General features: G+C 36.6%; 1 protein-coding gene across 1 annotated transcript in view; it reads right to left on the bottom strand.

Annotated features, from left to right (window-relative positions):
- Isha (Insulator su(Hw) mRNA adaptor) overlaps positions 1 to 13,676 on the bottom strand; it is a 407,431-nt gene that overhangs the window by 53,233 nt on the left and 340,522 nt on the right. The window contains exon 13 of the mRNA XM_090379842.1: positions 13,157 to 13,331. Within this exon, the coding sequence (XP_090235968.1) occupies positions 13,157 to 13,331 (175 nt within the window). The remainder of the gene's footprint in view (positions 1 to 13,156; positions 13,332 to 13,676) is intronic.

The following is a 13,676-nucleotide window of genomic DNA, read 5'->3' on the forward strand; positions in this document are numbered from 1 at the left end:
GTATTTATAGCCTTACTTTTTTGCTATTGGTGTATTTATAGCCTTACTTGTGTTGTCACTGTGCAATCAGTATTTGTGTGCTCAGTGGATCCACATGCCGCACAGGCAGTTACACCTCTGCAGACTGTCTGTGAGTGCCCAAACTTCTGGCATATGTAGCAGTGTAAGGGGTTTGGAATGTACGCTCTAACACGCCAATTAAGATAACCTGCTTTGATCTGTTGGTGGTTTAGGGTTATCAGAAATTCCAAACATTTTTAGTTTCAGTAGTTGGTCAGATTGTCGAGCAGTGGCAACTTCAACCAGTAAGTCTCCCGATCTTAATCGAAGAACTGTCTTGGGTGTATCTATTATACTTTCTAGGCATTTTTGCACTAGAAATGGTGATAGTTTGCCAATAGGTTATTCTTGAGTTGCGTGTATAATAAGAAAAGTTGGAGTTCTTATTCTACGTCAGTCTTTTGACATTTAGCTGCAACAAAATCAGTCTCTGGCTGTTTTCGCCCTGTAGGGGCCTCACCTTTACACCCAGTGGATTTCTGGGTTTTAGGAACTGTTTGCTCCATTTCACCCTGGAAGGGAGAGCTTTTCCCTTCTAGGTTACCGGCCCCGCCACGTGGAGGCAGGAGCAGTGCCACATCTGTGACCAAGCGGTAGTGGGTTAGTAATAAAACAAAAAAGAGAAGAAAGGTTTCTTTTCCTTCTGATCTAGTAAAGTGTTTTCTTTACTGAATTAATTGAGTGTTAATGTAACGCTGAAAACAAGGGAAACAATTTTATTTTACCAAGAAGGAGTGCAAATTTACTGGCAAAGATACTTGATCACAAAATCGCTTGGCATCTGGGGGCCTTAATCTGAGCAAGCAGAAGTATCCCATCAGTATTGAGCCTGCTCAAACCATTCAAGGCCTTATACAGCTCAATCAGATCACCTTGCAGGTGACTAGTCTCCAGATGCTGCAATCTGCAAAATTTAAGCCTTTCTTCATAAGAGCATCCCTTTGTTCCTCTCACCAATCTTGTTGCCCTTCTCTGTACTTGTTCTAGCAACTCTACATCCTTCCTAAAATGAGGTCTCCAGACCTGTATGCAGTACTAAAGGTGTGGACTGACCATTGCCTTATACAAAGGGATAATCACCTCCTTGTCTCTGCTAAATTCCTATATATCATTGACAAAACTCCAAGACCTGCTCTGGCAGCCCATTTGCACTACTCAGAGAACTTCGTATCTGATTTACCAAGGTCAGCAGTAACAGTAGGAGCCAAACCATAAGTAATATTTATTTTTAGATGAGAATGCAGCAGAACTATTGAGAGTTAATAAATGTTGCAGATAACAGCTTTGACATAAGATCAGAATGCGCAACTACCATTTTGGCATGAAGTAAATCTCTACTACTACTCTCAGCTTTTTTCAAAATAAAGTTTGGATTTATTAATGCAACTGTTGCCTTGTTGATAACTGTTACCCTCAGTGTTGGCACAAAAATGAAACTGGAGATTTTGGCACAAGCCAGTCATGTTTTATTCTTATCCCGAAAAGCCATGGCACATTTATTGGAACACCATAGTTCTGATAACCACGGTTTTCCAATAACTATGATAAAGAATGAGACGTTAGGATTGAATGGGAATGAAGGAGTTCAACAAAACAAGAATATTACTGCAATGATCAATCACAACATGTATTACAATCAGAAATTTAAAACATATGGCAACTATGGAAAACAGGAATTGCAATCACATATACTATCCCATTTAGCACTGCTGCAATGCCAAACAACAGAGGCTCAGACTACCCATTAGACAGGGACTGCACTGGAGAAGAAAGAGAGAGTATCAAGTTATAATTTGAAGCAAAGGGCGGCTAGCATTAAACAAATATTTTGAAAGGTTGTGAAGAAGAAAAGGTCAAGAGTGTGAGGTGTATGCTCAAGACTGTGATATTCCTGCAGATAAATGATAGAAACTGCAGGGAGATTAGACCTTTTGTTGGACTGTTGATATTTTTTTGTCAAGTATAGGGGAGGGAAGAGAGAGACACTACCTTCATCTGCTCTCCTTTTGAGCTAAAAGATATTAAAAAGAGGCTAGTTCAGGTGTTAAAAATTCTGGTGAAAAATATCAAAGCGACCTAAAGTAATTCCTAATTTCTCTATGGCAACTAAGTCTGGTTCATTCCTTTAATCCAACAGCACTCGCACAGAACAGACAGATGGCCCTCGAAAATTAGCATTAGCAGTGGCATATGATGCAAGAAAGCAAGCTTATATAGCATCACAGCACACATGCACACACTTCACCTACCCATAGTTCTTCCTTGAATTTATTTAAGCTCCACAACGAAAGATGGAAGTTTGTTTCAGCAATCAATCACTCACTGGATGAAGGCAAATTTCCGCATATCCATTTTGCAACAGTCTTTCCTCACATTGAATTCATGCCCTCAAGTGTGTAATCTGAGCAAGAGGTAGAATCCAATCAGCATTGAGCTTGCTCAAACAAATCAACGCCTTAAAAACCTCAATCAGATCATCTCGCAGGTGCCTAGTCTCCAGACATTGCAATTTGCAGAACTTAAGCCTTTCTTGGTAAGAGCACCCTTTTGTTCCTCTCACCAATCTGGTTGTCCTTCTCTGCACCTGTTCCAGCAGATCTACATCCTTCCTAAAGTGAGGCCTCCAGGCATGCACACTGTACTCAAGATGTGGCTTAACCGTGGCCTAGTCCGGGCATTTAAAATAGTTTGTACTACAGTTGTAAGGTTTCGTAGGGCTTTGACACTGACCCTAGCATGCAGTCATGCCAAGTGGGAACTGGCTCGACCACTTCACTAGTGTGTCAGAGCTGACTTGACTGAGGAATGTCACAGTTTGAACAGCGGCTAACATCAATTTCTTCTTTAAACTTTGGTGGAAAAGTGCTATACAGAGATGCTGCAAGCATTAGAAATTTTATGGAGACAATGCTTTAAAGAAAACACTTTATGAGTGATTTGATAGTTTAAAAATGGGCAGGAAACACTGGAAGACGAACCTTGCAGTGGATGTCCTTTGACATCATGAAATGCTGAAAATGTTACAAAATTGAAGGAACTTGTGCAAAATGATAACCAAATGACAGTTGTTGAGATTGCTCATGAAGTTGGATTGTCTCTAGGCTACACAATCCTTATAAAAGATTTAGGGATGCTTTGCATGTGCAAAGTTCGTTTATGGTCTTAGGCAGGACACATAGCTCGAAGACACGATGACATATGGACTGCAGGAAAGCCATTGCAGGTGATTTGTTTGAAACTTCTAAGCAGAATCCAAGCTTCCTAAGAAAAGTGGTCACTGGGGATAAGAGTGTGTGTTCGCCTATGACTCCAAGACCAAGGTGGAATCATCGGAATGGTTTGTTATTTGTTATTTTGGTTTTTTTTAGGAGCATTAGCAACTAAGGCCATATTGCTCCGGGGATATGCGGTGGTCATTCCCTGACCTTTCCGCATCCTCCGTATTTGGTGGTCATGGGCTCGAACCCTGGTTTAATCAAGAAGCGTGTGCTACGTACTGCTGCTCCTTCCCACCTGGCTACGGAGGCGCCTCATCGGAATGGTACACAGAAAATATCCCCACAGTACAAGAAATCTTGGGCAATAAAATCCAACATCAAAGTCATGCTGACTGTTTTTGACAACAATGTGGGCATAGTGCACCACAAATTTGTGACTACGACTAGAAGCATTACTGCTGCTTACTACGTTGAAGTTTTTACATATTTGTGTGAGAATTTAAGGCTTAGACCTTAAAAAAATGAAAGAATGGATGGCTGAATCCTCTACCAGGACTATGCCCAGTCACACAACAATAGCAGTTCAGCATTTCTTGGCTGCAAAAAAAATAAAAAAATAAAAAAAAAAATAAATAAAAAATAAGTGCCATGCGCAGCTTCTCTACCTCCTCTCCCACCGCGACCTTGTTGTACTGCCTGACTTCTGGCTGTTCCTTAAACTAAAAATGGGGCTTTGGGATCGTTGTTTTGCAACAGTAGATGACATCAAAGAAAATGCCAAAGTGGCACTGGGTGCACTAAAAAACCACAGTTTTAAAGAACATTTCAAAGCCTGGGGCAACCGATGGAGCAATTGCGTGGGCAAAGGGAAGGTTACTTTGAAGGTTAGTAAGCTTAACTGTTCACTTCAATAAACTTCTATAGTAAAATTCTGGGAACTTTTGGAATGTACCTCGCACAATTACCCATCTCTCTTCCAAACCAGTCCAAACACCATGCCGGATCCATATTTATCCCTTCAAGTTCTGTTTTCTGTAAACAACCTTCGTATGTGTTTCCTGAAAACTGTAACCTACAGAAATACAAGTCCAATGTCAACAAGTATCTTCTTATGTTTTCTCAACCTTCAAATGACCTAAGTACAATAGGTTCTAATACTTTTTATAAGTGGGATTTCCATATAAAACACACACACACACACATTTGTGCCATTTGGTTGATGTGTTTGCTACAGAAATTAGCAAGTGTTCCTAATTTCGCCCCTCCCTTTTTAAATTTTTGTAAAAAATGTACTGTCTCAATTTAATTATCATTTATCTATTTATTTCCCATTTGTTTGACAAAACATATTAAACACTATATAAAATAATATGCATGGTCTAATTTGCAGTAAAAATTTTTATATACTTAGCAGTTTTGTGAACTGGAAAATGGAAGTGACTAATATAGTTTTTATGTTCTTAGGTGCATTAGCATATATATGTAAAGAGCCTATTGTCTTTATCATATCTGTCCATCTATTCATGTATTAAAACTCCTAGCAGATGGATTTTCACAAAATTTTATATTTGGTCTTGTAACCTGCAGTTATGGTGCTATATCTGTGAGGATATAGCACCATAACTCGAAGACAGGATGTCTGCATTAACTGCTGGCTAAAGATAAAAATCTGTGATTTTCTGTAACTTCTTAAATTTTTACTTGGTATGGTTTTGAATTTTTATTTATCATTTTCCTAGAGTTATAGCATGATTTCAATCAACAGGTACAGCCCCATCAGTTTTGTTCTGCTTTTAACTCATAGTAACACTCGCATGGGAAAATGATCGTTACTGATGCCGAAAAAGCTTAGAATTATGTTTATAACAGTCGTAAATTGTCTTTTTGAAAGATTCATTTGAAATATTATTATTTTTGAATAACAAACACAGAAACATGGAAAGCAATAATCACTCAAGACAGTTAGTGATGTGCAATATTCAAATTTTGTGCACTTCAAGTCATGCCCAATTTGAAATAAATTTTGAAAAAAGTGATAATAGCATCTTAATATATGAACGTTTAAAAAAAAAAAAATGTAAAAACTATTTATCATATAATAAACAGAAATATGTGTATGTACATATGTTTTAAATTTTGGCATTTATAAAGATTCTTTAAACTGGAAAATTGAAGAGTCTAATAGTTATATCTTTATAGTTTTTTTTATTAAAAACTAAAAAAATGCATACAATAATTATTGCAATCCATTAAAAAGAAAGAATGAAATATTGGCATACTAAAAGCAGAATTCAAAACACCCATGAACCTTTTTCGGAAATTAAAAAGAAAATTACCCGTCAAGTGTAGTGCTACCATGTTAAAAATTATTAGTGGTACCAAGACCGCATTATCAAAAATATTTGTCATGCCATCCCAAATTTTATTAAAATTGGACCAACACAAATCTGGTAATTATTATTTCTATGTCTGTCTAATGGCATGTAATACCTCTATTCCCAGTGGATATATTTTGATGAAATTTTGTCGAGATATTCCATATTTAATTAATATTGGAACCAGAGGAAGACTGGGTCAAAAATTCTTACCGGGAAAAACTTGTATCGGCCTTATACTAGCATTTATTGCCAAAATCACACTGGCTACCATTGGCTTCTGACCTCCGGTCTGCTGGGATTTCCCAGGTAAGGCTTATGGCCAGTCCGCCTTTGATTGGAACCAATAGAAGAAGAAATTGTGGTTTCTTTTCTTTTTGATGTTGGTGTATATAATGCAAAATTAAAAAAAAAAAAAAAAAAAAAAAAAAAGGTGGGCATCTAACAGGTGCACAACTTCTGCTGTCTTAAAGTGGAAAGAACCATAAAACAAATTAAGATGAGTGGTGGCAAGGGAAATGGACAGCTGAGATTCTGTTAGAATTGTCCAATATAAATGAATTGGGAGATATCCTTGTTCCATTAGTTTAGTTCTTTTAACTAACTGTGATGTGTTGATATCAACAAGGTAAAAGTTATGGGGGAGGGGGGGATCCTAACACATACGAGGTGAAGTTTTTAAACATGGCATACACAAATAGCAGTGCATACCCAAGTCACCAAAAGAGCATAGTTTCAGAAGACACCCCCTCCTCCCTGACATAGCAGGCAGAGTAGATGCAGCAAGATTAAACGTTCATATTTCAGCATGAACAAATAGGTCAGAATTTATAACTAATCATTTTGCCAAGAACTCCTGAACACCGATGACTTGACTATATCTATATGCCTGTTGATCTGGATGGTTCCTAAAGTGCTGTCAACCAGGCATGTGCCGTGAGTAAATACTCAGGATAGGCAGTAGGCATTTATAAAGTAAATTGTAAGCAAAAGGCCTTGTCGCTATAAAACAATATGTAAAAATATTTTATACAAAATATTTACTCACAGTTTTATTTGTAGATGAACTCCATTCTTCTCTCTTTGCTAGTACTAAAAGTATCGGTCACTTTTTCACAGAAATTGTAAGTTGGACTTTGTTCCATTTCAATTAATCTTTCCTTTTCAATGGAAATTAAAGCAAGTGACTAAAGCCTTTCATTTTTCATTCTATTTCTGGTGAAGCTTTTGATTCTTTTCAAAGCTGAAAATGACCTCTCAACAGAAACTGTTGTAGCTGGAATTGTTAAAATCAATTGCTGCAGCTTCATCGCTTCAGGGAACGTTTGTTTGAGTCCATTTTGAAACACGAAAGTAAGCAAATTTTGAATTGATTTATCCCGGAACATTTGTGCATTATAAATTCAAGCTAGATCAGTCTTTAGTCTTACAACATTGAAGATGCCACCATAATTCTTTTCTAAACTTTCTAATGCATCCTTATCAATTTGACTAGCTAGTTTTTGAAACTTTTTACTATCGACTAATGAAATGAATTGTAAATTTTTAGACTCACTGTATCTTGCTTCCATATGCTTCAAGATATTATTCAATATTAGACAGAATATTCTTTCTCTTTCTTCTTTAATTGGATGTTTTGTACGACATTCTGATTCAATCAAGTTATTTTCTTTGCAACATTCTTCAAACTTCTCATATATATCATCAAAATGTCTGCGCAGATTCTTCGAGCAAATTTATTGTTTCATTGATTCTTTCAATGCAATATGGAATATCTATAATTTTAGTTTTTAAGATATTGAAGAGGGTCAGTTTTAATGAAAATTTTATCATAAACCATAAGAAGAAAGTATGTTGAATCTTGCATTAACCAATTATAAAATCCATTGCTCCTCACTAAGGAATCTGAATCCCATATTGCTGTTAATGCCATTGAAAAGTTTGCAAAGGTCACTATGGTAGTGTAAAATAGTTTGTACTAGTTTTGAGTTAGAACTCCATCTTGTCGGTGCAGCGCTTGGAATGCGTTTCTGCACTATGTCATCAAGAAATTGCATTCGTTTTGTAGAGTGACTGAAAAATGAGGGAAGACCCTCGATGGTCTTGAAAAATATTGTGCATTCAGATATGAATTTTTCTGACTGAGACAGAACAAGATTCAACTTGCGAGCATAGCAATGGGTAAATAATGCTGATAGTGCTTTTTCTCTTACTTTAGCTTGAATGCCATTTACATGTGATGCCATTGCCGATGCTCCATCATATGTCTGTGCTATAAGTTTATCAGCACAGATGTTGTATTTTTCTGAATTTTTAAATATGCATTCTGTTACACCAGTAGCTGTTCTGTCTTTAAGCTCGTCAAATCCTATGAAGGCTTCTTTAAGTTCAGAATCCAATACATATCTTAAAATTGTGGAACACTGAGCTGTATTTGAAATACCAGTCGTTTCATCCACTTCTATAGCAATGAATGGGGATCTTGAGACCTCTTCTTTAATATTATTTTCTACAGCTGTTCCTACTGCTTCAATCAAGTCATTTTGGACCTTGTCAGAAACACCAGAAAAACTGGATGATGTCTGTAAATGTTATTCGAATTTTGCAATGTAGTTCAGTAACTCAATATAGTTTCCACAATTTAAAGAGGATCTGCCTTCATTATTATTGCGAAAAGCAAGTTTTTGTTTAATCAAAAAGTAAGTAGCAGATATTAATTTTTGCAGTATGTCTCTGTTCTCCTTTACCTTTTTATTGTGAATTTCAACGCTAAGTTTTTTCAGCTTATCTATCCTCAAGTCAGTTCGTGTAAATCCAAATGTTTTCAATGATATTTGGCTTTCATAAGGCACAGCAAATCTTTTGTGTTTACTTAAAGCATTAGGCAAATCATTTAAATCACAATATCCAGTTCTTACCCATACACTTTCACTGGATACAGAAAATAACAAGCATGGGAAACAAAAGAGTCTTTGTTGTACTGCAGCTGCAAAACCAACCTTTCTTGCTGTACCACACGGTTTGAAATGTTCTTATTATTTTTGTCCCTTTACGCTGTTGAAGTTGTTTCAGTTCCGGTGTTGGTCTTCCACTTTTAATCACATTAGACTTTTCTTCAAAGGACAGATTAGAAAAATTTTTAAGAGACACTGTCTATATTCGAAAAGGGATAAATTTTGAAATAAAATATTTGTAAAGTAATAAAGTATCAGCTCTTTTACTAGAGGCAAATGATGCAACAACACATGCGTACATTCCTCACTCTGCAAAGACAGGAATTATTCCGCCTTTATAACACGGTATTTCATGCATCCGGAGCTGCTTAATGTGGCAAATGGTTTAACGACCTAATGCGTTAGTATATATATTGAAGTTGAAAGGCACAGGGAAATTGTGCCTGTCTAACCTCAAAATATACCCATTTACTAAATAATACATTAAATTTCATGCATTAAATTAATATTTTTATAATGAATTGGAAATAATTTACTTTTTATATTTAATATTTATAATTTTAGTCTGGCCAGGCACTGCCTACCTTGCCTACCCAGAAGGCACAACTGCTGCCAACAGGTTTTTAACATTTACTATAGTAGCCAGTTTGCAAAAATCATTTTAAAGCTGCACCTCACCCTCAGGATGAGACTCATTATAACCAAAATACAATGTATACAGGAAGGACAGACAGGACAGGAGAGGTGGAGAGGTTATGCTCTTAGTTAAGAAAAATATTAAATCTAAGGCAGTGCATCAGTGCATCCAATTGATTGGGTGATGAGTGCAATGTTGAGTCAGTTTGGTTGAGTCACTGGAAAAACAAAATTGATTGAGGAAATAGAGTGGGCCAACAAATCAGAATGTTTCATAATAGGGATTTTAACTTTCCAGATGCTGACTGGAATTTGTGGGTTGGTCACTCAAACACTAGTAAGACATTTGTGGAATTTTTTGGTTGACTGTTTTCTACAGCAGCATGGTAGAGAGCCAACAAGAGGAAGCAATACTACTGATCTGGTGATCAGCAGTGATTATTCATGCATTAAGAATCTGTAGGAAAAAGACCTACTGGGTGGCAGTGATCACAGTGTACTAATGTGGAATTTAATTAAAGACATAACTACTGTCAAAAGTAAAGGGAAAGGCTTTTGCTTTCATAAGGGTGACAACAGAGGTCTCAGACAGTTTTTCAATTGCGTGCAGTGGGACCTACTGATGATGTTACCAACAGCAAATTCTAAATGGGAAGTAATCAAATAAGCTACTAGGCTTTTCATACCTACAAAGAAATATTGTTCAAGGCTTAGACCTAAATGGATGTCAGATGAACTATTGAGATATGTGGTAGAGAAGAAAAGTGGATGGGAATGCATATAAATTATCAGGTGATACAGAAGCCTATGGTAGATATAAATACGTCTGTAATCAAGTCACAAAGGAGGTTGGGAAGCTAAGTCAGATTATGAGAAGTCTCTGGCAAAGAATGCAAAGAAAAAAAAAAGCAAAGATTTCAATGCTTATATTAACAATAGAAGGAAGGTGCTGAATCACACTGGGTCATTTGATGTTTATGAGTTAACTGTTGATGACCCTGCTCCGGTCATCAACAATTTTGTAGACAAATTGAATATGTATTTTGCATCTGCATTCATACATGAGGAATTCTTTAGAATAGGAGATGCCAGATGTTTATCAAACTCTAATGAGGAGCTAAATGAGTTTCTGATCACTGAAAGGAAAGTGGAGGAGAAATTGCTGTGGATGGATATAAAAAAGGCACCATGGGCAGATGAAATCTATCCAATTATATTAAGGGAGGCAGCAAAGAAGTTAAGCACACCCTTAGCCATCAGGTGGTAGATGACTTCCATCAACTGGTGAAATACCACCACTTTGCTTATTGGAGGCGTGAAGTGGTGAAACCCATGTTTAGTCTCTAGAGCAAAGTTTCCGGCACCCCCCCCCACCCCCATACTCCTCCTTCAACCCATGCACGGTACTAAGTACTATAGGTTTTGATACCTTTCGTGTTTGGGGTTTTCATAAAAAAATAAATAAATAATTATGAGAGCATCTTTGGATTCAGGGGAGGACCCTATGGACTGGAGAAGTACTAACCCAATTCATAAACGATCAAAAGGCGATATGAGTAATCACAGACCTAAAAGCCTGTTTCAGGGAAAATAATGGAATCACTGGTTAAAGAAGTAATGCAGGACCATTTTGGACAGGCATGCAATTATACTACAATCACCACTTGGATTTGTCAAGGGGAAGTCTTGTCTAACCAGTCTGATAGGTTACTATGATGCAGTGAACAAGGAATTGGATGCAATAAATAATTTTGATTTCATATTCTTAGATTTCAGGAAGGCGGTTGACACTGTTGCACATAAAAGAATGCTGTACAAACTGGAGCAATGTGGCATTAATGGCAAGTTAACGCTATGGATAAAAGGATGGATAAGTGGAAGAAGACAGATAGTGGTTATCAGTGGGCACTGCTCTTCATGGACAAATGTTTTCAATATTTATCAATGATATTGATGAAGGTATATCGGGCTTAACGTCCAAGTTTGCAGATGATACAAAGGTTGGCAGGGTGGTTAATGACAGTCATCAGGATGAGCTACTGCAATGACATCTAGGAAAATTGGGTCAAAAGGCTGAAAAATGGCAGTTGAAGTTCAAGATTGACAAATGCAAGGTACTACACATGGGTAGCAGTAGCTCCAGAGTAACTTATCAACTGTGTGGTACTAAACTCAGGGTAGTGGAGAATGAAAAAGACCTGGTGGTAATTATGCAATCAGACATGAAATTCTCTGAGCAGTGCAGATACATTGCCAGGACAGCTCATGAGGTTTATAATGATATACAGAAACTTTGCTAGCAGGGATAAGGAGGTGATTATCCCTTTGTATAAGGCCATTGTTAGGATGCATCCTGAGTACTATATACAGGTCTGGAGGCCTCACTTTACGAATGAACTGCTGGAACATCCAGATTGGTGAAGGGAACAAAAGGGTGCTGTTATCTAGACAGGCTTCAGTTCTCCAAATTGCAGCATCTCGAGACAAGGCACCTGCAGGGAGATCTGATTGAGGTGTTTAAAACCTTTACCGGATTGAGTAAGCTGAATGTTAATGGCATTCTTCCATTTTCTGAGACTGCACACATAAGGGGGTTCAAGATGAGGAAGGACGGTTGCAGGATAGATGTGCAGAAGTTTGCCTTCAGCCAGTAGGTGGGTTATTGTTGGAACAGACTTCCATCTATTGTGGAAGTGGATGGGTTGAATAAATTCAAGGGAGAACTAGACAAATTCATGGAGGGTACAGATGGGTGAACAGTTTTTTGGCTGATGCTATATAAGCTTGCTTTCTTGCTTCATTTGCCGTTACTTCTATTACCTGACTCAAACTGCAGAACAGAAAAGATGGGCAATGGTTGAAGCTTTGCTCTGGGGTCAAACATGATTTCGGCAACTATTAAACAAATTGGTAGTTCTGAACCAATCAGTTACTACTGTGTTGAAATTTTCATGTTAACGTCTATTAAATACTACTGATAAATCTGTAAATGAGGTTATTGTTGACCTTTTCTGTATATTGGCTAAACAGGAGAACTCCATATTTAAAAAAAAATAATAAATAAATAATAATAACCAACCAATTTACAACTAATGATAAATGTCAATATATCTTAGATTTCAATTCAAAATATACCCAGTTTTTAAGATAAGGTCAAAGTCACTTAACAATGATGTACCTGACAATCCAGTAGTGACTTAACCACAAGACGAAAGATGCCAAAAATCTGATTTTCAAAAATGAAAATTACAAGAGTCTTCAGTATGTTTTTGGTTATAAAAACAGTATTCATTTGAAAACACTTTAAGAGCTTTTGTAAGCTCATTTCTGAAAAGATGATTTTCAATCTTGTAACACTGTCAACTCTCACTTGTGAGTTAAATTTCACTAGGTTGTCAATGTGGGTGTTGGTGCCACATTACAAATAATTTTGTACTGTATTTCATAGCATGAGAGATTATTACAAATGAAAGAACTTTTTTCCCATATATTTGTTTGTTCTGAGGTGAAGGGTGGGTGGGGGGGAGAGAAAGAGAGAGAGAGAGAGAGAGAGAGCACAAGCGAGTGCAAGTCATGATAGAAAACTCTTGACTAAAGTTAGGCTGAAAACTAGCTGATTTCGAAATTCAGAAAAGATAAAGCACATACACTCTTGGTTTCTGATTTATCTGGAAGTATATTAAAAGAGCAACCCTAAATTATTCTACAAGTGTTATTATTTCACAAACATGTAATTACCACATTCCAAAAATAAAAACGGCTAGAATATTTCTCCTTTCGTTCAATTTTATATAATGGCATTCTATAATAAATAAAATTAAACAAATAAATATTTACTTGGTTTTCACCTTTCAACATCCTTCTCAATGTGGAAACATTTTTATGATGTCCAGTGTTCACTACCATAACTTACCTCGTAGTTTTTCAGGAAGGGTATCCTCATCAATGACTCCTCCTTCTTCCAGAATTTCCAATTCTTCAACAGCTTTTGGTAATTTTTCATAAGGTATATAGCTGACACCAAGTTCAACTTCCCAGTATTCCTTATATTCCTTTCCTTTCATTCCTTTTCCAGGAGCCCAAGCTATCTATGGGAGTTTAAAAAATGCATACAAATAAACAGTGCTGTACCCTTTAAGACTGCGTAGCCTAAATAGCACAGGTTCACGATGTATTTAAAAGTGAAATGAGCTAAACAAACTGACAAACTGGTCAGCAAGAATTAATTATTCAGCACTTTGGTACGTTTATCCAAATGTACAATACTCTCATTAAATATATGTTAATAGTTTCTTCAGTAATAATCCAATTTTTAATGCAAACTAGACCATGCACATTATTTTAAATAACAGTTTTTAATTTTTTTTTTTTCATAAATGAATTCAAGGTGATCATATATGCAGAAAGGAAGCTATATTACAAATATATATATA

Source organism: Mastigoproctus giganteus, chromosome 8, assembly GCF_048544385.1.
Source record: "Mastigoproctus giganteus isolate SK-2022 chromosome 8, ASM4854438v1, whole genome shotgun sequence".
Lineage (NCBI taxonomy): Eukaryota > Metazoa > Arthropoda > Arachnida > Uropygi > Thelyphonidae > Mastigoproctus > Mastigoproctus giganteus.